The 24228-nt window shown below is 42.7% G+C and overlaps 1 protein-coding gene across 1 annotated transcript in view; it reads left to right on the top strand.

Moving 5' to 3' along the window:
• F5 (coagulation factor V) overlaps positions 1-24228 on the top strand; it is a 1375529-nt gene that overhangs the window by 64374 nt on the left and 1286927 nt on the right. Inside the window, exon 2 of the mRNA XM_069636481.1 lies at positions 22793-22875. Coding sequence (XP_069492582.1) covers positions 22793-22875 — 83 coding nt within the window. The remainder of the gene's footprint in view (positions 1-22792; positions 22876-24228) is intronic.

Here is a 24228-nt window from a genome sequence, read left to right as displayed (position 1 = left end):
GGTCCCGCAAATTCTCGCCTCCTGAAATCAATTACACGATTACTGACAAGGAACTTCTGGCAATCAAGTCTGCCTTTAAGGCTTGGCGGCATTATCTGCTGGGGGCCCGACACACCGTTACTGTGATTACGGATCACCGAAATCTGCAATATTTGAAAACCGCAAAAGCCCAATCCTTTAGACAACTCCGTTGGGCATTATTCTTTGCCGAGTTTGACTTCATAATTACCTATCGACCTGGTACAAAAAACGGTAAAGCTGATGCCCTTTCTCGGATGGGAGTGGAAGAACACTTGATCAACCCTAAACCTGTACCAATCATTCCCGAACAAAGAATTCTGGGTGTAATCGCCACAGAATCCATAGAGGAAGTTAAGGATAAAGCCAGGCAACTTGTAACTCCAGCAGACATACAGAATTGGCATCTGCAGGGAAAGGACTTTGCAATAAAGGACAACTTATTGTATTTCCAAGAACGATTATACCTACCCAGCACAGATTTACAGAAAAAAGTAATCTCTTGTTATCACGATTCTTTAATGGAAGGACATCCCGGTATAGCCAAGACCTCAGAAAAGATCAAGCGCTACTTCTGGTGGCCGTCTTGGAAAAAAGATATCAGAGACTTTATAATGTCCTGTGGAGTATGCGCCCAAAACAAGAGTCAAAAGGAAAGACCAGCAGGCCTCTTACGCCCTATTGACATCCCACCTCGCCCTTGGCATACGCTTTCTATGGACTTCATCACCGATCTACCTCCATGCTCCGGATACAATACGATTCTAGTAATCGTGGACTTATTCTCCAAGATGGCGCATTTCATTCCTCTCAAAGGCTTGCCAACAGCAGCAACTCTGGCCCGAGAATTTCTCGAAAACATCGTCCGACTGCACGGTTTTCCTTCGGTTCTAATTTCGGATCGAGGTAGTCAATTTATTTCTCATTTTTGGCGAAGTTGCTGTCGGTCGGCTCAAATTGATGTGAGACTATCGACCAGTCACCACCCTCAGACCGACGGACAAACCGAGAGGACCAATCAAACTCTGGAACAGTATTTACGCTGCATGCTGCAACAAACTGAAAAAACTTGGAAAGACATCCTTTGGATAGCCGAATATGCCTACAATAACTCTGTCCATTCGGGAACTGGGAAAACCCCGTTTTTTCTTTTGTACGGCAGTCACCCTCGAACCTCGGAGTTGGATCCCCTCCAAGATCTTGAAACACCAGCAGTAGACTACCTGCATTCTACAATCACCCAAGCCTTTAAGGAAGCTGTTTCTCACCTTCAAAGGGCTAAAGAACAATACAAGAAAGGAGCAGATCAACATCGGAAGGAAGCCCCTCAATATCAAGTAGGGGATCAAGTTTGGTTATCCACCAAATATCTACCTCTAAAAGGGCCACGCACATTCAACCCAAGATACCTTGGTCCCTATTCCATCACTACCATAGTAAACCCAGTAGCGGTCAAGTTGGACTTGCCCCCGCACATGAAGATACATCCGGTCTTCCACGTCTCTCTATTAAAACCCGTGCAACCTCAAACCCGACTAACCAAATCTCCAAAACCTATCCTAGTTGATGGAGAACTCGAGTTTGAAGTCAAAAGCATTCTGGACTCCAAGATCTCCAAATCTAAACTATTCTACCTAATTGACTGGAAAGGCTACGGCCCCCAAGAGAGATCCTGGGAACCTGCTGAATATGTCCACGCTCCTCGCCTAATCAAAAGATTTCACCGAACATTTCCTGACAAGCCAAAACCCCCGGAGAAGCCCGGTTTGGGAGGGGCCTTGAGGGGGGGTACTGTCATGATCTCTGCTTCCAAAAGGTCAGGGTTTTCCCAACTCCCTTGGAAGCAGATCCATAACCCAGGTTCCGAGTGCCAACCAGTCCCAATTGGGACCTTTTGGACCCAGTCCTGGCGCCAGTGGCACCAGGCTCATAAATATGCCCAGTCCCAGCGCTGGAAGCGCCGGGCTCATAATGCTTGGGTGGACTTACCTGCAGCAGACCATGCTGCTTACTTGCCTGCCAGTTGAGTCTTTGATCCTCTTCTGTTTGGAACTACTTTTCCTGTTGGGTGGGGCAGGAGCCACTCCCTAGATTCAGAACACTGGAACTCTTCTGGAAAGCAGGAACTCTTTTCTTACCTGGGCGTGGCTGTGGAAGGAGACACCTAAGCACTACAGGAGGCTATTTAAACCACACCCGATGGATGAATCTTGCTTTGCGTTATTCTGCATCCTCAGCAGCAGAACGCTCATCGTGTCTTCTGCATCTGATCCTGGGCCTAAGGAAAAAGGCTTACCATTCTGAATCCAGTCTTCAGCAACACCTATAAAGACAAGAAAGAACAGGTTAGCATTACGGTCTTCAGTGACAGCTCTTCACTTACCTGGTCCATCGGCTGTCACCAACGCCTCGCGCTGCATTCCGGCATCTGAAAGACAAAGGCTTACCTACTCTTCGTGCGCTCCGGAGGTCTTCACACTGCATTCCGGCATCTGAAAGACAAAAGCTTACCAACTCTTCGCACGCTCCGGAGGCCTTCGGCGCTGCATCCCGCATCTGAAAGACAAAACAAGGTGCGTTTAAAGACATTGGGGAACTTTAATACTCACGTGCCATTACTCCTTTCCACATCTAACCCAGTGGGTATTCCGGCACCCTGCAGCCGCCCCGAACTTGTACCTGCAAAATAAAAAGACAGTTAGAGCGCATCGTGAAGCAGGCAACAAGCGCTTACTTACGTGCTTCCAGGCGCTTCTATTCATCACAAGGGCTCCATCTTCAACTCACTTCAGCCCGCCATCCGCCATCGCCGGAACCCTGCAAAACAAGAGACATAATTACTAAAGACTTTAAAGACATTAGAATTACTCGAAACTTACCGTTCGTGCAGTAAACGACGGACAGCAGTCCTCTGAAGTCAAGAGGCCTGCTCCCCTTATCCAGTGAAGAAACTGGTTACAGCACCCTGCCTCGAGGCAGATGGAGAGCACGGCGTTCACTTACCTAAGGTGAGAGCGTTAACCTTTGGGGTTCTACAGGAGAAGAGAAAGGGAAGAAGAGAGAGACATTCAATAACCCAGTTCATTAATCCCACATTTTCTATCTGCAGACATCTTACCCTTCGAGCCAGACATACAGTGCACAGAGGTCCAGCCCAAAGAGCCAGCCGTGTGTTACACATCACCTTTGAAGATACGGTATACGCCCAGTCAAGACCGGTGCCTCTACGGGAATCAGGTGAGCGTTACACCTAATGAACCCTGCTATATCAGCACAACAGGGAAGACCAGCAACAGGAATGTTGATACTAACAAAATTACTGCCAACTTGGATAATAATAGCAAGTAAGAACATACACCTGTGGGCACAATACCTAACTATCAGAATTCGACCAGATAATAATAATGAAACAGACGTGTCCACGGCTGCTAATCTGATATCTATCTTTAACATCTATTGGAACCCAAATGCAATGTCAGAGACAAGATTCATAGATTCAATATGCGATGAAATTGACAACTTGGCCATCTCGAACAGCGGAACTGAATTCATTATAGCAGGAGACTTTAATTTCCATCTATTTAATAAAGAAGGTGATAATTTAGACCCCAGAGTCATGTCAAGTAGAGCAAAAAAATGGACAAAAGAAGTAAATCTGAGAAACATCTTTCTAAGTGAACAACCTACTAATAGCAAAGGTAAGCCGTTACCAACATGGTCACGAGAAACGTCGAATTCAACTATCGACTATATTTTTATATCAGAAGGGATCCTAAATTTAACAACTTCGACTGGAAATTCGATACAGCCAGATAGTGACCACCATCTGATACAGATTGAATGGGCTAGCCATGCAATAAACAACCAACGACTAATGCTGTCTAAACTTGATCTCACAAATGGGCTGAATAGACTCAGAATAAAACAACACCAAATATCGGAAATAGTCTCAACTTTTGAAGATACGCCAATTCAAGATAAACAAAAATGCAATTATGGTTGGATCTTAGAAAAATATCAACATGCGGGATCAAAGCAGAAACAAAAACAAACCCATGCACATTACTTTAACGTGGAAATCCAAACAAAAAAACAACATTACAAAAAACAGGGAACTAAATTTTGATATTGAAATAAAAAAAGAAAAACTTAAGTATTCCAACACATAAAATCCATCAAAGCCTCTATAAAGCAGAACGATGCAGAAACGATTTTGAAAGCATTGAATCAGAAAAATACGCACCAACTATGGTCTTTGCTAAATGTCACATCTACATCAAAGAATATGATTCAAGAAGTTGATGCAGACAGATGGGTGAATCATTATTCAACATTATATGAAAACACTGTACAATCAGACACAAAGGATATAGAGAAAGACGATGATCCTTGGGACCTTAATTGGGACCTAGAAGATGTCATCAGTACCATCAAGTCACTCAATTCTTCGAGAGCGCCAGGCCCTGATGGCTTAGCAAACAGTAATTTAAAAGCGGCGCCAGAAGATTGGGCTAAATTCTTTCTTTCCTTTTTAAGATTAATTGAAAAGACGAAAGAGATTCCCCTAACTTGGACAACAGCAGTTCTGATTCCTATTTACAAGGCAGGAGATAGAAAAGATCCGGCTAATTATAGGCCGATAGCCTTATTAGATTCTTTAGGAAAATTATTTGCTGGTTACCTCCAAAAAAAATTGAATTGATGGGCAATAGATCATGACAAAAGAGCTAAAAGACAAACAGGCCTTGTTAATCGAATAGGCACCAATGTCAACCTTTTGTTGCTGAATATGCTGAAATACGAAGCAATAGCAAAATCACATCAAGTATATGCTATATTTATAGACCTAAGGACTGCTTTTGATTCAGTCAATAGACAACTATTATGGTCTAAGTTAAGAGTCTGGGGATGCCCCTCGAATATTCTGAATCCAATAAAACAACTATATTCGAACACCTCTATATATGTCCGGCTCACAAAAGATGGAAGAGTGACAGAATCTATACCAACTGGGAATGGGCTAAAACAAGGTTGTTCATTAGCCGCATGCCTCTATAATCTCTTTACTTATGACTTTGGAGAGAAAATTCAAAATAACATGGCAAATCCACCAAAACTCAATAGTGAAACCATTCAAACGCTAATTTATGCGGATGACATTATTATTCTAGATAAAACATAGAAAGGACTTCAACAATCAGTGAACAAAGCTCAAATCTACATGATAGAGAATAATTTACAAATTAACATCAATAAAAGCAGAATAATGAAACTCACCACTCAGAAAAGTAAGATTCAACATAATATGAAGATTCAACTAGAAAATAAAGTGATCATTGCTACTAAAACAATGAAATATCTAGGAGCTCTAATTAATCCATCAGCAAATGAAGCAGAATGGAAAGAACATATTGAGAAGAAGGCGATATCTGGAAAAACAAGGGCACTTCTTCCACTTAAAATATGGGACATATTCAGCAAAAGCCACAATTCTGCTCTATAAACAAAAAGTAATCCCAATCTTGACATATGCGAGCGAGACACTCATTAATCAACAACTAATGAGATGGCCATATTACGAAGCATCATTTTGGAGGAAAACACTTGCATTACCCAAAACATTTCCCATCAATAGAATAAGATTTGAACTAGCTTTACAATCGGTACAATCCATAATACTTTGGAAACAAATGGATTTGTTAAGAAAAATCATTTCTGAGGAAAAAATACCAGCATTAGAAATCCTAAAGGAAAAAAAGGAAAGATTTCAAACATCAGCTCTCTTGAAATGGTCCACTGAAATTAAATAAAAAATGAGAGCGGAAGATATCAAAGAGGAAATGTTCCTTAACAGACCGCAGTATGCAAAAAGGAAGGTTCAAACAAATGTTTGTATAAGAACGATAGAAGTACAGAAAAAGTACAAGCGTCATCTTGATGTGGAAACTGAAGTTAGAGCACTCAATGAACTACCATCATATCTGGCACAGTTACCGTGTTGTAATACCCGTGATCTGTTCTTGCGCTTTCGTTTTAACATATTGCCCACCAGAGAATACCATGCTTTGATCGATAAAACAGCCACCAAATCCGCGGCTTGTCGATTTTGCAAAGATCAAACGAGAATAGAAACTCTATTTCATGTGATTGTGGTTTGTCCAGCTTTGAAAGCAAAAAGAGACTTATATGGAGACTTCTTTAAAATCGCTGAAAAACAGCAGACAACTGAGGAAAGATGGGCTGAACTCATTGAAGGCAAGAATCAACGTCTTATATTTACTGTGATTAAATTCTGGAGCGAGATTACTAAAGAATTTTAGATGAATAATAAGAATAGAACTGTGAATATTTTATAAAAATGTATGTAAATATAAATGAAAAGTTTGTTAATTCAAACAAAGCATTTTAATTAAAAAAGAAAAAAGATGTGGTAAAGCATATTTAGGGCTTTGTATGGAAGATATGAGCTTCCCCAACAACCCAACTCATTGATTCGCAACAGAGGCAATGTAACTGTTCCTTAAGCATAAACATTGACTCACCTTCTGGTTGGTTGGCTGATTCCAAGGTAGAACTCTTCAAGAAATAATGAGAACTCCAGGAGAGGCCAAGCACAAAGCTGTTCATTAAATTGATAAAGACTTAGAAGTCCAGACAAGGGTATTTATACAACGAGTCAAACATTTGTTGGCTAAAACACACTCAAATATAGGGTTTGTAAAAAGATAGGGAGTTCTGGTTGTATGGCTTATGTTGGGAAGGAGCCTAGTCAAGCTGGTCAAGTGGCACAGCGAGTAGAGCGCTCGCTTTGACATCTGTGCAGAGCCTGCTAACGCAGGTTCGAATCCCGGCGGGGCCAAACTCAGCCTTTCATCCTTCCGAGGTTGATAAATGAGCACCACACATCGTGGGTAATAATAAGCAGCGCTCAGATACCTGAGGGTTCGTAGCGCTATATAAATGCCAAATTATTATTATTATCATTATTATTAGTGCTTTCCTTCATTTCCAAAGTTTCCAAGCGCTTTTGAATTAGGCAAAACTTCTGTTAACTGTTTTCTAAGCACTACAAGAGTCCAGGGGGAGGAGGGTCACTAACTAAAGATTGTTAGGATTGAAATCTAAGTGCAAACAACTATGTAGATGGATATATATATTTGTAAAACTGTTGTACATTGTAACTTAGCTTTGCTCATAGCACACGGTAAAAGTCAGGCTGAGCTAAATATAGACTAGGCAGGCTGGAGAGTACCAAGTGGTTGAGCAACTGTTCCTGTCAATCACAGGCCAATGGAGACTAAGATTCAGCACGATAGTACTAGAAAAACAAGTGTTTTTTTTATGAGAAATACTGAACCAGATAATATATAATTTTATGGAGTAAGTGCTGAGATAATTGAGGGGAGATGTGTTTATGTATGAATGTTTATAACATAGTAAATTATGCTAAACAAGAGCGACAAAGTATTCCTGCTAATACAGCATTATGTTAAGCAGGGAACCTGGCCATGCAACACTGGAGACACTGCAAGCATCCCTTGTATGGCAAGAAATACAAGTCTGGAGGAGCTCTGCTGGTATCCAGTGACCAAGTGAAGAGTATTTAAACTCCAGGCACAGCACCAGTATTCAGGACCTGGGAGCCACCCACGACAACAGAATGCTGGCCTGGAATGGCAGAGTCCTCTGTCATTTACCCAATCCTCATGATCTGTAAAGATTAAAGTCTTGTTATCACCTGCAAGACAGACTCATGGCTTTTAATTCCCTAGAGGGGTGCATTTTACTTTGGTTTATGGTGATTATGGGTCCCCTGTATTTAAGAGGCGCCCCTGTAAATGGGGGTTCACTTTCACTTAAATGTCCAATTGTGATGATCCTTTAAGAAAGGGTTTTAAGCACCAATCCATGAGGACGGAAAACATGTTTGATGTTATGGATACCCCTCATTTATATTTGAGATTAATTTCCATATATTTATGCTAAATGCATGAGTATGCATTTTATGACTATTATAGAAATATCATGAAAACCCAACATGCTTCCGGCCCACAAAGCATGGAGTTTGACTCCCATTCCTTAAAGTCTATCTCAAGTAAAGCTAGTCTTTGGTATTCTTTGGGCAGGACCAGACTCAAACTGAGCGAAGGTGAGGTGTTCAGTATCTGGAAGTGAGTTGGCCTGGCAGTCAAAGTGGCTGTCGGTCTTGGAAACTGGACTACAGCTCAACTCTTGTCATGGAAGTGAGTTGCAGGCTGTAGCACAATGAAGTGGGTTGATCGTGGACTAGGTCTGTGGGATCTCTCATTGCACTCACTGATGACATGATCACATGCTCTGGGATGAAGCAGGTGCTTTGAGGAGAATGATGCAGTGTCCTCAACTAGCCGCAATGGCTTTTCTCATTTGGTTAACTGCTGAACTGCACACTGACAGAGTGAACTCAGGTGCAGGCCTGCATCTTTTGATGTTAAAATACCCCAGGTTGGGCTGTCACACCGGTGTTATGTTTATGGGTGAATTGTGAAGAAACTGTTCATGGGGAAACATGCCGGTGGAGCCTGAATAAGGATGTCTAGTCCTCAGCCTAGGGTTACACATGTTCAGTTCTTGTTTGCAGATAGTTGGTGCTCGTAGCAGATTCTTGATCAAGGACAGGAAGTTCCACTGACCTCAGCTGGGTTTGCTCGAGGCATTCGCCATGGCTTGAAAGGTGCATGTTTTCTTCAGGCTGTGTTGCTAAATAACCAAGTCCAGTTACTAAACCACATTTGTTCCAGAGCCAATGGAGTTGCTGCCAACTAAGCTTTCATTCACTATTCCTCCCACTCAAGGAAACAATCTGGGGCTTCCATACGTTCTGTGAACCACCAACCTCAATGGTTGCTCAAAGTTCAACTGGTGACTTTATCTACCTCAGGAGACCATAGGAGTCAGCCAAATGAGCTAGCAGCCTCTGCAACAAAAGAGCTTCCCCTTAGGCATCCTAGCAAAAAGGAGCCAATGCTTTCCAAAGAGGAAGAAGTGGTAAAAAAAGTGCAGGCTAGGAAACAGGTACAAGGTCCTTGCTCTGAATGCTGCATTTGTTCTGAAAATAACTCCTCATTCAAATGATGCATTTCTTTGCACTATGTCTTCTGGAGAATGTCTGCCAAAATTGATATTTTTAAAGGGGATTGTCTTCCTTTGACCGATTAGTGAGCATTGGGATCCAACTGAAAAACACATAGCATAAATGTGCAATTTAAGCTCATTGGTGATTGCTTACAGCCCTTCCAGATCACATTGTTCCAGATCCTAGTGTAATACGAAGAAGCCACAGCATCTGTTAGCATGGTATTTGCATTTAATTCAGTTTATATAGCACTTCTGCCAAAGCACTGAACATATTAAAATGATATATAATGAAGAAATTAACAATTTATAAAAAAAACTCCAAACTTTGAAGAGAACAGTGAGAGAAAATATTCTTTTAGATGAGACCAAAAGAGATAGTGAGAAGATAAAGATCTAATAGATATTGGTTACTGATTCCAGTGCTTGTGATCTCTAATAGAAAAAGAGAGGAAATGAAACAGGGCACACAGGGTTAAGGACTGCAAGACGAAAATGAGACCGTGATCGGAGAGTGCGAGCAGGACTCTAAAGAGAGATGAGGGAGGAATGATAATGAAGACATAGACCATGGACACATTTAGAGGCAATACATAGAACATTGAATAGTAGACATGAGTCAAAGGGAAGTCAATAGAGAGAGGCCAAACCACTAGAAGTTGAATCATGAGAAAGACAAAAACGTACACACATCGAAGCTTTATAATTAGAACAAAGTGGATCCAGTGGGTATACTGGAAGTTCAAGTAACAGTGCAGAATAATCGTTAAGATGGGAAAAGAAGTTTGCTAGCATGAAATGATAGAAATGGACAGGCTTTATCTATGTTATATAGATGAAAGCAACAGGATCAGATTATATTAGAAATGTCAGAAGAAAAGGAAAGAGAAGAGTCAAAGATGACGCCAAGATCACGTGCAGAAACAGAAAAGGAAATCTGATGAGGAAAGAAATTGAAGACAAGGGAATAGGAGTATTCGAGGACAGGGGGAAGAAAAGCACCTTGGTTTTAGAGGGATTAAGAGGAAGAGAATTAGCAGACATCCAAGACTGGATTGTTATGGACAAGCTGACCGAGTAGAGTGAAGAGAGTCAGAGAATGAAGAGAATTATAGCAAAACTACATAGAAATGTTATGTTATGTCTGTACTTGGGGAACACAAGGGTATCCCGGCACTATTGAGATCACAACAAAGAGAAAGAGAAACAAAGAAAATTTAATGACAAAGGCCAAACAATACCAGTTATTCAGGATAAGGAAAGTCTTTAGGGCTTTCTGAAACTTAGAGTGATTTTCAATCACCCTCAGAGATAGCGGAAGGTTGTTCCAGAGTGTAGGGGCTGCCACTGAGAAAGCTCTGCCACCTACAGTTGCCTTCCGATACCGGGGAACATAAAGAAGGTGGAGATTAGAAGAATGAAGATTGCTCGTAGGCTTGTAGGGGATACACTTGTCACACAGATAGGAAGCACCCTGTCGATGACGGGCTCAATGGGTTCAACAAAGAGCGTTAAACTTAATCTGGCTCTGAACCGGGAGCCAGTGGAGCCTGTGCAGTGCAGGTAACACATGGGCAAACTTAGGTAACCTTGCGACCAGCCCGGCAGCTAAGTTTTGCAAAACGTGTAATCTATTGAGATGGTACTTAGGCTGAGCCAGCATAGTCTCATTACAATAATTAGTAATCCCTATAAGAGAGGGAGCAACTACTGGTGCACGAAGGGCATGCAGAATGTAAGGTATACGGTTAAAATGGCCTGATTACGCATTGCACCAATTTTAACCTCAGTAGAAAGGGATGCAGGAGAGTGCCCAAATAGGGAGGCCAAAACTCAGTAAACCAGAGTGACTGTGCTGTCGATGGTCCAATCACCAGAATTTGTATCTTGTCTCCAGTTTCAGCCAGTTATTATTCATCCATTCCCCAATGTCTGCCACACAGCCACTCAGACGGGTGACAGCTCCTTGCAGGTTTTGATCTACTTGCAGGATCACCTGAGTGTTGTCCTCATAAGAATAACGACGACACCTGTGAGAGTGAATGAGACTAGCCAATGGACGAACATAAACATTTAAAAGCCAGGGAGAGACTGCAGAACCTTGAGGAACTCCACAAGCGAGAGTAGAAGGAGAAGACCTCCGACAAGAACGACTTAAACCAGCAAAGTGCTGTGCCGGAGACTCCAACCTCACCAAGATGGCGGCACAGGATGGAGTGGTCAAAAGTTACAGATAAAAACAAATCCAGCTGAATCAAAAACCCAACCCCACCCTGGCCCAACATCATGGCAAGGTCATCAAACACACTAGCACAGATTCAGTGCCCATAGATTGGTGAAAGCCAGATTGAAATGGGTCCAAGATGGAGGCATCCTCCAAAAAGTAGAATGATCAACAGTATCAAAACATTAGAAAGATCAAATAAAACATGTTGTGAGGGGTACTTCGAGTAACAGGTGGAAAAAATAGTTGATGACGTACGGCAAAGCTGTTTCAATAGAATAAAAGGTATGCAATCCTGATTGATGTAAATGGAGAAGCGAGTTGTGGTCAAGGTAGGAAGACCCTTGTGCAAATACTATTCAGATGAACAGCCAGGATCAAAGAAGGCCTTTGCAGAAAAAGGATGTTAGTAGCGTGTTTCAATACAGACGGAAAGCTAGCTGTAGATAGATATTGCAGAGAAGGGTCAGGTAGGATGCAGGTATGGGTAGGCCATAGGAACACGAGAAGAGGGTTGTGGATCAGAACAAAACACAGTAAGTTGAAAACTAGATAAATAGCAGTTTTAGAAACAGATCGAAAACTACATCGCTAGTAGTATCAGAATCAGATAGAAAAGAAAAGTAGGCCTAGAAGCAAGAGCTGAAGAAAGATAAATACGATTGGGGTTTACAATTCTACCAGAGAAAAAGGAGGAATGAAGGATTGAGACGTTAGTGGTGAAATAAGTCACAAAATCCATTGGACAAAGGAAGGAAGAGAGTGAGGCATGAAGAGATGAGGGCAGAAGTAATTAGGTTGCTGGAATAAGTGACGAGGATGAGGAATGAAAGTAAGAAAAGGTCCAGCATAATATTGTTTTTGGGCAGAATTTAAGAAGTATCATAGGCGGAATGAAGTGAAGATAACATTTCAAGATCAGTCAGGCGTTGGTTGTCTTCCATTGTTGACTAAGAAGAGAACAGCAAAGAGTACAATGCGAGGCAATGCTGAGGGGGTTTGTGCAAAGGAGGAAAATATGTATCTGGGTTACCAGCATGTAGAGTTGAGCGAAGACAAGAGGTGAGAATAGACGAAGCGAAATCTGCTGAAAGTTTGGAAAAAGCATCGGAGGGGGAAGAGAAAAAGGTAAAAGTAGTAGAAAAATGAATTCCCCAAAACACAGTAAATCACAGCGAAACAAAGTCGCAGCCGATGAACCTAAAGATACTGAAGGAGAAAGAGAGAAAGAAAAGTAGTATGTGGTCAGAGGAGTAGATAGGGATGGCAGTGACTGCCAAAACAGAAAAAGTAGTAGAAAGTTGAAAGATGAGGTAGAAACATGAGACATAGGTATTGAAATTTGATGAAAGTGATAAGAATCAAGAACAGAAAGAACTGAAGAAGAAGCATGGATTGTAGAACGATGAAGATTAAAGTCCCCTAGCAGCTAAATAGGGCATTCAGAATGCAGAAGAAAGCAAAGAAGAGAATCCTGTTCCTCACAAAAAATTAAGATAGAGGACCGAGAGACTGATAGATTAAGAGGAAAGCAAGTAATCTCCACAAAGTAGACATCTATGATATTCAGAGGTTGAGAAACTAAGAAGACCAGAAGTGATAGGGAGGAGAAGAGACCATGAAGAATGAAATAAGACACCTCTTCCCACACCCCTTCCTCAATAGTGGTTAGTCTGGTTAAAACTGGTGTTGAAGCAAGAAAGGACGGGTAGATTAGCCAAATTTAATGTTGAAATAAATGTATTTGTGAGACACAAAAACTGCAGGTGGAGACAAATAAAGAGGCCCAGAGTGTAATGGCCTTCATTAGAAACTGAACATGCATTTCATAAAGCCATGGACATGTGAAGGACAGAGTTTCTGAGTCAGACCACCTCCCTCTCCCGTATGGATTTGGCCTGTAACCTCTGTGAATGGCCTGCTCTCTGTTAACACTTCTGTGGGCACGCACAACCTACACAGCTCCAGTTGTAACACATTTAACTTTAAAATAAAATAATTCTTGATTGGTTTTATATGTTAAACTTCCCCCCTGTTCCCCTCTTCCCCCCTCTGCCTCCCTCTTACCCCCTATCGCCCTCTCCACTCTCCCTCCCCCCTCTGGGGTTTGGTAACCCCTTCCTCTTGCATGGTTTCCTCGTCGGGGTTCACTTAATGCAGGTCCAGATGTTTTAGCCATTGGGAGCACCATTGAGCCCTAAAATCGTCTTTTAAAAATGCCAACATCTCGCCCCAGTCTCTTGCAAATGTTTCCAGGTTGTTCATTGCATATGTGGCCCACTCCAGCGCCACCAGTTCCCATACCTTGCAGAGCCACTCTTGTACCGTGGGAATGATTGCTCCCTTCCATATTTGGACAATAAGAGTAATTGCTGCCAATGTTAATACCACCCTTGCATTCTCTCAGCCCCTACTTTCCCCTTCATCCCCTGCTTCTCTCATTTCCAGCAAGACATTTACCAGGGATCTTCCGGCCTGTCCCCAAAAGCTTGAGCCTGTAACACCTCCCTCCAAAAAGGCTCAATTTCGGGGCATTTCCAACATATGTGGGATGCCATGCCCTCCTCCCTGCACCCCCTCCAACAGACCTTAGATGCGTCCGGGTATATGCTAGGTAGGCAGGCGGGAGTATAGTGCCACCTGTACAGGATCTTATAACATGTTTCTTGGAGTTTTGTCGCCCTCACCACCTTGGTATTCTCCTCCAGAGTCTTTCCTACTCCTGTCTGCCAATTTCCTGCCCTGTCATCTGATCTCAGCGTCCCATGTACGGCCAAGCAGCTCGGGGGGAGGCATCATCCAATATTCTATATAGGTTTTATATGAGGCCTTTTGATCCGTCGAGAGCAAGAACCTCTCAAATGGGGTGACCTGTCGAGCAGCTACTGCCCTAATATCTACGTTCATTAACCAGTGCCTTCATTGAAAATACCAGCGTCTCTCCCCCTCTTCCACCTCAAACTCCTGTTTGCACTCGGAAAAGGATCAAACCTTCCGGTTCTGGAACATATCCTGAATCGTCCTGCAGCCCCCCTGCCGCCATTTCCCAAACGCCCCCTGTTCCATTCCTGGGGTGAAGTCCCCGTTATTAAAGATTGGTTTAAATGGGAACGGGAAGGAAATAATTCCTTGTTTCTTCACCAGTTTATCCCAGCTGTCCGCCAACAATTTGGTTATGGTGCTTATGGACAGGTGTTTCAGCTTGAGTAGTCTCGGCAGCCACAGCACATCCCTCACGTTGTGTTGTGCTACAGCTCTGTCCATCATGACCCATTGCTTCCCTTCGGTCCCAGAGAACCATTCTCGTATCACCTACAGTTATGCTGCCCTGTAGTACTGTTGGAAGTTAGGGATCACCAACCCCCTTTCCTCTTTGGGGCCATCAACAAATGACGGCTAATTTGTGGCTTCTTCACCTCCCATATGAATTCTCTTGTTACGTTCCCCAATTCCATGAAAAAGTTAGGTTATTACCAGAGGGATCGCCTAGAACAAGTAGAACAGTCAGGGGAGTGTAACCATTTTGACTGCTGCCAATCTTCCCATCCAAGAGACTGATTTCTCCACTTTTGGAAGTCCTTCTTTATCGCCTTTAGTATGGGTGGATAGTTGGCTCCATACCACCCTGACAACACTGGTGCTCTCCTCCTTCGGGTTCAAAGGCCCTGTTCTAAAATGGCTCTCCTCTTACCTTTCCTCTCGTTCCTTTGCTGTTTCATGGGGAGGCCAGACCTCTCCTTCCTTCCCTCTGATTTATGGTGTTCCTCAAGGCTCTGTACTTGGCCCTTTCCTCTTCTCTCTCTATACCTCCCTCATTGCCCCTGTCATCTCCTCCTTTGGCATCTCCCATCATTTCTATGCGGATGACACCCAACTCTTTCTCTCTTTCTCCTCCTTCACACCTGACCTCCACCTTAAACTCTCCTCTTGTCTCACAGCCATCAAGAACTGGATGTCCTCACGCTTTCTCTCACTTAACACGGATAAAACTGAAGTCCTTTTCTTCCCCGCTAACTCTCTTTCTCCTCCCTCTCCTCCCCCGTTCATCCACTTTCCTCCTTCCAATCTCCCTATCTCCACTCATGCTCGCAACCTGGGTGTTCTTTTCGACTCTTCTCTCACCTTCTCGCAACACATTTCGCTCACCTCCCGCTCCTGCAGATACCACCTTTACAATATTCGCAAAATCTGTCCCTCCCTCACATTCCATGCTAGCAAGCTCCTAATCTCCTCACTCATCTTTTCCCGCCTCTTCTACTGCTCCTCTATAATTTTCGGTCTTCCCTCATCTCAGCTTGCCCCTCTTAAATCTATATACCACTCTGCCATTTGAACCCTCTGTCTCCTTACCTCCCGTGACTCCATTTCCTCTTCGCTCTCTCGACTAGGCTGGCTACCTTTCCACCTACAACTAAAATTCCACTTTCTCTGCCTTGTTTTCAAATCCCTTCATGGTCTTGCCCCTCCTTATCTCTCCTCCCTTCTCTCCTTCTACTCCCCCTCTCACTCCCTTTGTTCTGCTGACCACTTCCTGCTCTCTGTACCTCCTTCCCCTTGCGCTTCCTCCCGGTTCCGCTCTTTCCAACTTCTTGCTCCTCTGCATTGGAACTCTCTCCCCCTCTCAATCCGCTCTTCCACTAACCTCATCTCATTTCGCACTTCCCTTAAATCCTTCCTCCTCCATTCTCCACCTTGAAGCACCCCCTGACCTCTCTACTCCCCGTCTTACCCCTCTTCTAATCCCTCCCCTCCCTTTCCACCTTCCCTTTTCTATTTTACACTCTCTCTCCCTTCCTTCTACTCTCACTCAATCCTTCCCTGCCCCTCCCTTCACTCTCCTGTTCGCACTCCACTTCTCCCCCATCTCAGTCAATTGCTCTTTGCACTGTTTTGTTGTTGAATGATTCAAGTTGCCACTTTGCTCACATTATTATTTGTTGTTGTTGTTTTTACTCTGTATTTTGTTGTTCCATTGTACAGCGCCTTGGTGTAAAGCGCTCTATAAATAAATAAATCAATCAATCAAATCAGTTATTTGATCCCCCCATGACTCCATATAAAGGGTGATGATGCCTTTAACTCCGCCGTTTCTTCCCTCCCCACTGTTAAGTTTAGCAGTTCGGATTTGTTGAGGTTAACCCGCAAGCCTGATACTTCCCCAAATCTTCCCAGCAGCACATTACATGCTTTTATTGATTTTCTAGGTCTGGTGATTGACAGGAGCATATCATTGCCGAACGCCGCAACCTTATATTGCTTACCCCTGAAGGGAATACCATGAATCTCCTCCACCTCCCGTATCGATTGTAGTAGAGGCTCTAGTTAGACTGCATACAACAATGGGGAGAGTGGGCACCCCTGTTTAGTCCCCCTTCCCAGGCTAATAGGGTGTGACATGGAACCATTCATCATCAGTTGTGTTACCGATGTGTTGTAGTTGGCTTGGACCAGTTTTAGGAAGTCTCCCCCGAGGCCCCTTTTCTCCAGTACCCTAAACAAGAAGGACCACTCCACTCGGTCAAATGCCTTTTCCACATCTAGTGATAACAGGACCGACGGAGTGGCCGTCTTGGGGGCTTTCTCCGCTAGGTGTGCCACCCTTCTAATGTTGTCTGCAGTCTGTCTTCCCAGGACAAATCCCAATTGATCCTGATGGATCAGTGACGGGAGATAGCCCTCTAGCCTATTTTCCAGTATTTTAGTGCAGAGTTTCGCGCCTACATTTATGAGCACTATGGGCCTATAAGAGGCGCATTCCGTGAGGTCTTTATTGGGTTTTGGTATGAGGGTGATCTTAGCTTCTTCCATGGAAGATGTGATGCGTCCTGTACTCTTAAAAGGGTTAAATAGCTGTGTCATTTGGGGGACCAGCAGGGGCGCTTTCATTTTTATAAAAGACTGCTGTGTAGCCGTCCGGTCCCGGGGCCTTATTCGAGGGCAGTTTTGCAATAGTTCCACATTAACCTTTTTATAAGTGAAGCACTCCACTGATCAAACCCGCTGTCAGAATCGTCACCATATAAATACCCACAATAAAATAAAAACTGAAAGACTACATATCTTTATTAGAAAAACACCTTCTTTCCACAATGAACATCCTATGGGGGTGCTCTAAATGAACAACCTACTGCTTCTCCCTAAATAGTATATGCAAGGTAGTAGAAAGCCTGCTACAATGTTTGGCACACGGACTGAATACAAATATTCCCTTGCTGAGTAACAGAATACTTTCGGCACAGCTTTGCAAAAATTTCAAAATTCAGTGTCAAGTTTCATGAATTGATACAACTTTATTTTTACTTTTTTGTATTGTGGAGTGTAAACTGCTTTCACTATTATTCACAGCACCTACATATAAAGCTCGCTAGAGTCTCATTCAGGGATTTTTCTTAGCTAGTGAACAATTAGACACCGATCCTTTACCCATTTAACAAGGGGGTCTTCTACTTTGTCCGCTCAGAATGGAGAAGAAAATTGACATATGAAAGATTTTGGAGCCTGAAGGAGGAGCACCTCTGAAGCCCATCCCTCCCTGTTTTCCTGGTGATTCCAACAGATCCCAGGTGTTATCCTGACTCATCATTGGCCACAGTAAAATACGGAATGTAGCGTGTCCAAAAAAGGTCTGTCCCTGGACCATCCCAAGGCACTTGAAAACATGGTTCACTCAAGACGTTCAACAATAGTCAAGAAGTGCTGACACTTAAATGACACGCCATTTACAGCTTGAGTGCAAATAAGTGTTCAGAAATCAGCCAATGGCACAAGGATGCAATTAGAAAGGACAGGTCAGCAATACTCCGAACGGATTATCCAGACTCCTAGGGAACTGTTAAGAGGATAAAACGACTAATGGTAAACCTCTCGCCATGGAGCCATTCCTCCACTCCTACTGTGGTCTATGTGATTCCAGGATAGACATCTTTGTGACCAAGGTTGGCACCATCCAGACAGAATTGTCTAATATGCAAATTAAACAAAGGGACATCTCTCTCGTCTTGTGTCTGAATAACAGAGAATGTTATGTCTCCAGAATGAAAGACGTGACCTCATTACTCAAGGCATTAAATAACCGGTATCGCATCGCAATTCACTGGACAAGAATGATGAATTGCTTTTCATTTTATAAATCATGTCGCACTAACTGCGATGTAATTTCAGGGAAGGTGACCATGTTTATTATTCTTTGTACCAAGCTCCAGGACAGTACAGGGCTTAATACAGAGGAAAGCAGAGATCCAGGCTGCAGGCTGACCCCTAAATTCACTTTTAATGAGCACTTTGGCTGATCGAAACTGCAGATAAGGGTGACTGTGTGGGAGCTTGTCTGTCTTCCACTGTAAATATTGGGAGGGACAGCAGGATGGCAGTAAACAAGTTAGCCCTTTCTCTCTGATCTGTCATTGCCTCCACCTCTGTACCCCAGCAGTTTTCTATTTCATAATTTGTTTTCTCACTTTTGCACCCTTAAAAGGTCTACCCCTTTTTTATGTTCACTTTGCTCTCATGTATCCACCAACCCTATAACTTTCTCTCTTGCCCACCTCTCCTCATCACTTCTGAGAGGCTCTTCCCTGTCCACCTTTGCTGAGCTCTTTATTCCACTCAGACTGCAATGGCCTTAAACATGATAGGCCTTCATGTGCGCATGCAAAAGTCTATTTTGTCATGCATCTGAAAGGATGTGAAAGGCTGCGTGTGCACATGTGCATTTTCCGTGTACATGCATGTGAAAGGCTACAGTTTGTGCCTGAAAGGCTATGCTGCATATGAAAGGCTAGGTGTGCACATGGAAGGCTGAGGTCTGTGTGCATGTGAAAGTCTGCATTGCTCATGCGCAGCTGCGGTGCCATGGTATGTGTTGCTTGTGTGTATTGTACATGTTATCATTTGGAGACCATCTTAATTCAATGACCACACCAAAAGATAAGATTATGGTTAAGACATCTATTACCAGGTTCTATTGTCCGAGCTAAGCATGCAAAGCGTAGACTGGTCTTTTTTTAATGAATACACATGCCATGTGATGGGAACTTGATATGCATGCTGGCATTAAACTCATGACAAACATGAACTTTGCTTTCCATTAAAAATGGCCAGGTTTATAATTTAAGTGGCTGTGCAATAATCTGCATATGTATTGACATCGCTGGAAGCGATACCACAGAAAATTAGCGCATATGTAGACTTGGATATTAAATGTGATGATGGTAAATAACATTACAAATGTTTTTATAAGTAAGCCAAGACACAAATAACTTTGCTGTGCAGATTAAGTGTCATTATCATTATTATATATGAAGCAGTACCTTGAGTGAGCTTTTTTGTGTAGCATACACATGTCAACTGAATGGCTCGTGGGCACTTCTGTGAGATCAAATGATTTACCAAGGATCACACACATTAGTTAATACTGAAGCCGGGATTTCAGACCAGTCTGCAACATAAGGCCCATAACCAAATATCTCCCCAGCTTTAGTTGGTAGAAATAGTACTTTGGTTTGAATAACACTCTGTTTTGTAGAGATGTTTTGAAACTTACAAAGAAATAATCATCATCCAAGCTGAAAAATATTTAAATCCATGTTGATAACAAACACTATGGTCGTAGCTTTTGTTACTAATTCTTGAATGGAAAATTACAAGAACGCAAAGTAATTTTAAGCTAAAAAACATACTAGGAGTTTGGTAAATGTACGTTTAAGACTTAGACACACACAAAAGGTATTGTATGATAAGGTCACCTTCTTGTAGTCATTGTTTGACAGAATCAAGCTTGCTACTTACTGCATATCATGTGATGGGAAAGTGAACACTTGTCAGAAACAATGGTTCATCAATGAACCACCACTAATAAGGAGCATGTCATTTAAAGACTCTGCCGATATATGTGTGTGTTTATTGTATTTATTTTTACATTTGTATAGTGCACTAAGCCTATGAGCATCAAGGCACTGTTGCATGACTAGTTATTTAGAAATGTACAGACATTGGGATAAGCACAGTGTAATAGTTATTCAGTAAAAGCTACTGTAGCTTCGAAGTTCAGACCAGGTAAGGGCCTGTGTTCAGCATTCAGGCAAACAGTAGTGTTTTAGAGTTCTTCGTAAAGTCCAGTAGGAGAGTTCAGCATGTAGGGTGGGAGGTATGAGGTTCCAGTGTTTGGCAGCTGTGGCTGCGAAACTAGAGCCTCCAGTTTTGGTCCTCTTGAATTTAGGCGGAGTGATGCGGTTGGCGTAGGCAGCTCTGGGAATTGTTGACTATTTCCGAGGCACTAGTGGGAAGCCCTGTTGAATTTGCAAGTGTAGCGGTGTCCGGTCACATGTCCAACAAAAGGAATCCTAATTATAGCACCAGTGGTTAAACAAGCCTGCGAGGTCCCTGTGCCCTGCTGCCGTTCAGGTGAAACATGTCTTGCATTGGCCCTGATTGAAAGTAAGGCTATACAAATTTGCTAATCATATACGTTGAATTGCTAATCAAAATATTTTTATTTAGCAGTCTCGACTAATCAATTTTGCAGGACTAATTTATGCCTTGTTACTATTAAATGAAAAAAGCTTGCTTCTGAAATTCAGTGTGTGATCAGGGATCTCGTCTGTCTTCAAAGTTTAAGCATGTGGTAGTGGTACCTCCCCTGAAAAGGGCAAATGTGGGTCCTGTGGCTCTGGCAATGTTATCCTATTTCTAATGTGCGATATCTTCAACTGTGCAGCTGTGGGACCATATCAGGGCTCATTTTTGAGTTCCCCGTGCTTTGGGGGTGGGGACCTGTTGCGTTTACACTTAAGCATAGACATGGGAGGGAAAAAGGCAGCAAATGTACTTGTGTTCCACCCTTCTGCGCTTCGCCCTGCAAGCAGAGTAAATGCTGCCTGCCATCTATGCATGTCAGGCGACCTTTACAATGAATTCCTAAGGAGTCTGCCTGTTTTTTGATGGTGTGAAAGCTGGTGGACTCCATAGGAATCCCATGCATGTTTGCTGGCATGCAAATCCATGCTGGCCCAAGTGCTGTAGAATTTGCATGGCTGAGAGGAAGGAGGTGGTCGGAAACATATGTTACTTTCCACCCCTCCTCCCAGCCATACAAATCAATGAAAATGAGCCGTGATATGAATGAATGGTGTACAAGCCTTATGCAAGGCTTTTACGCCATTCATTATGTTACATGCTCATGGAACCTGAGCTCCATTGGTACAGGAGAGGTGCAGGCATCAAGCAACTTGAAAAGATCGTTGATCTCGTCACTCGACCTCGCCAATCTCTATTACGACTTTAATATGGGGAAGTCCTCCCACTTAAATATAGTTTTAAGACAAACAAGTTCAGAAAATAAAACTGATTAAACCACAACTGATGCATACACAAAACCTCTCAATGTCCTATCAATGCCCACGTTTTTGGGTTTTTATCAAATCTTTTAATTAAACGTATAACTGTTGCATCTTAAACACATTCTCTATTTTGGTTAATGGTTTACTACAGAAGCAGCTCTTTGTTTGCAATCAGAAGTATTTGGATCAGACATTAATCTGAACTACTAAGCACAGTAGCTCAACATAGTAATACATCTTTTTGTAAACACTCATTTTTACTGCACCATGCAGAAATGTAGGCATCTCACATGGTTTTTCCATCATTCATCTTTACATCTCTTCAGAGTTGTGGGACTCCGGGGTTACCACGGAACAAATAACATGTCTTGGTTAAATGCAAAGAATTCCGAATTACAGGGCAGTTGTACTCTGTAAATCCGCTTTCTGCTTGTGGCACTCTCTAGAAGATACACCTATTACAAGAAAGGGGACATCTAGTTATTGGTCACTTCCTTCACTTGGCCAGTGCTTGTGCATTAGAATGGGACAGTGCACTGTCCATCAGCCCATTCCTATTTCAGGGCACAGTACTAGGCGCCATATGTAGAAAGAAAAAACTGCCAACGTCCTCGACTGGCAGACCTGTCCCCCCCTGATGTACTGGTCTGTGAAAAAGTCAGTGATGGGGATTCACTGACAGACACTCCTGACACAAGTGATGCACAGTGCAGTCTATATTCCGCCCCAATATGACCGGACGCCGCTGGTAATTCAATTTGGCATTATTATGTGCTGTCATTGGCCTGTTTGTTGACTCTTATGCTTTCTCGTTTGACAAAAACGCTGAGATTTTACTTGAACTAAAGTTGAATTGAATTGAATTAAAGTTGCCAATAAAGACAATTAAATAGAGGGTTAGGAAAAGTTAGCATTCTTGAGTAAAAACTTTCTTTATGGGTATAGCTAGTTTAAAATCTGTAATATGCACTATAGTTCCTAAACACATGTGAATATTCCTCTAGTCAATTTGTGAATCTTTTAGTGTGATCATAATACTAACGTAATACTCTTTCTTTGTTGTTACTTCCTTTTTATGTCTACAAATACACCAATGAAGTTCAAATCAAATTTTCAGAAAGATTGTCTACAGGGAGTATGAAGCAGATTTTGTGAAGGAAAAACCAGCCCCAGCCTTTTCAGGTATGCACAAATTTACAATGTGTACTGGATGAGGAGTGTTTTCAAATGTGAGTAGAATGTCACATTCCTGTGGATGGATCAAATGAAATATACGACAGAAAATCACAATCCCCCATGTGTGTTGAACTGCAGCCATTTACAAGCTCTCTGGGCAGAGGCACAATTCTGAAGATTCCTATGAAGTGTCAAAGAACATCCTACAAATGTACATTTGAAAGAGATAATAAGGTTTACAGAACAACCACATTGTTGCTTGTTTATTTGGTATAGTAGTGAGATAGAGGAGATATAAAGAATAAAAATATCTGTTTCCAGAAATTAGGGCTGGTGAAGGGATGCCTGTTGATGTTTGTATGGGGTCATTCATTGTATAGTTTGATAAATGTAGTTGGAAAACAGATAAGATTGCAATTCAAAAGGAAGATATTCTAGCTAATTGTCAGTGACCGCGCTTTCCTCCTCAATCCGGTGGTGATGGGGCTGACTGAGGAATGGACTCTCCGTCCTGGAAGTCCCTTCGGCAAGAGTGGGAATAGAACACTCCAGGTGAAGTGCCCACCCGGAAAGAAGGAAGGTGGAGGAATCCAACGTAGCAATGTGGTTTGTTTACTCAGGATGAGGAGGCTGATGGCTCTTGTGCAGGAATAGGCAAGATGACACACAGAACGCTTAGGATTGCGTACAACCACTGGGCAGAAGCAGGGGAGACCAGGAAACAAGAAGAAGGAGGAGGCTAGAGCAGGTCAAGAACAGGACATGCGGGAAGAAGAGAAGCAGCCAGGAGGAAGCAAGAAGGAACTTACTAGTATGGAGAGAGCGTTTGTGCAGGAAACACAGAGCATTGAGACACGAGGAGCCGTGGGATCAGTGGATGATAACTTACTGCGAGAGCGTAGACAACACGCGTCAACGGCGCGTGACGTGTGCCTACATGGCATACTCAGCGGCCATCTGGGGTAGTGACGAGTATGCCTTGAGCGCTGGTAAAGGCTCCAGGATTGTGGCATTGGGTTCCTAACACTAATGTTTATTGATTACATGTGAATACTATTAATGTGTTTTGTTACTGCTGTCCTTCCTTTCACTGCAAATTTGGAGGACTGACTTAGAGTATGGACTTAGTATCCATCTATTTTTATACATTACGGTGGCCAAAAGCCATGTTCTTGATCCCCTATTGCAACCTCTCCATACTTTTTAAACCTATTTTGATTTGGAAATTTGTAAAGCAGCATACTGGCCCCTTATTGCCAGTTTTGAGACCATGGTGGGATTACAGTGACAATTGTTGCGTGTCAGCAGTCAGTTTCCTGGACATCAGTCAATAGCAAGTTGATAGGTCTAATTTTGGTA

Source organism: Ambystoma mexicanum, chromosome 7p (genome assembly GCF_040938575.1).
Source record: "Ambystoma mexicanum isolate Mex_15411 chromosome 7p, UKY_AmexF1_1, whole genome shotgun sequence".
Taxonomy (NCBI): domain Eukaryota; kingdom Metazoa; phylum Chordata; class Amphibia; order Caudata; family Ambystomatidae; genus Ambystoma; species Ambystoma mexicanum.
This window is presented reverse-complemented; position numbering and strand designations above follow the sequence as displayed.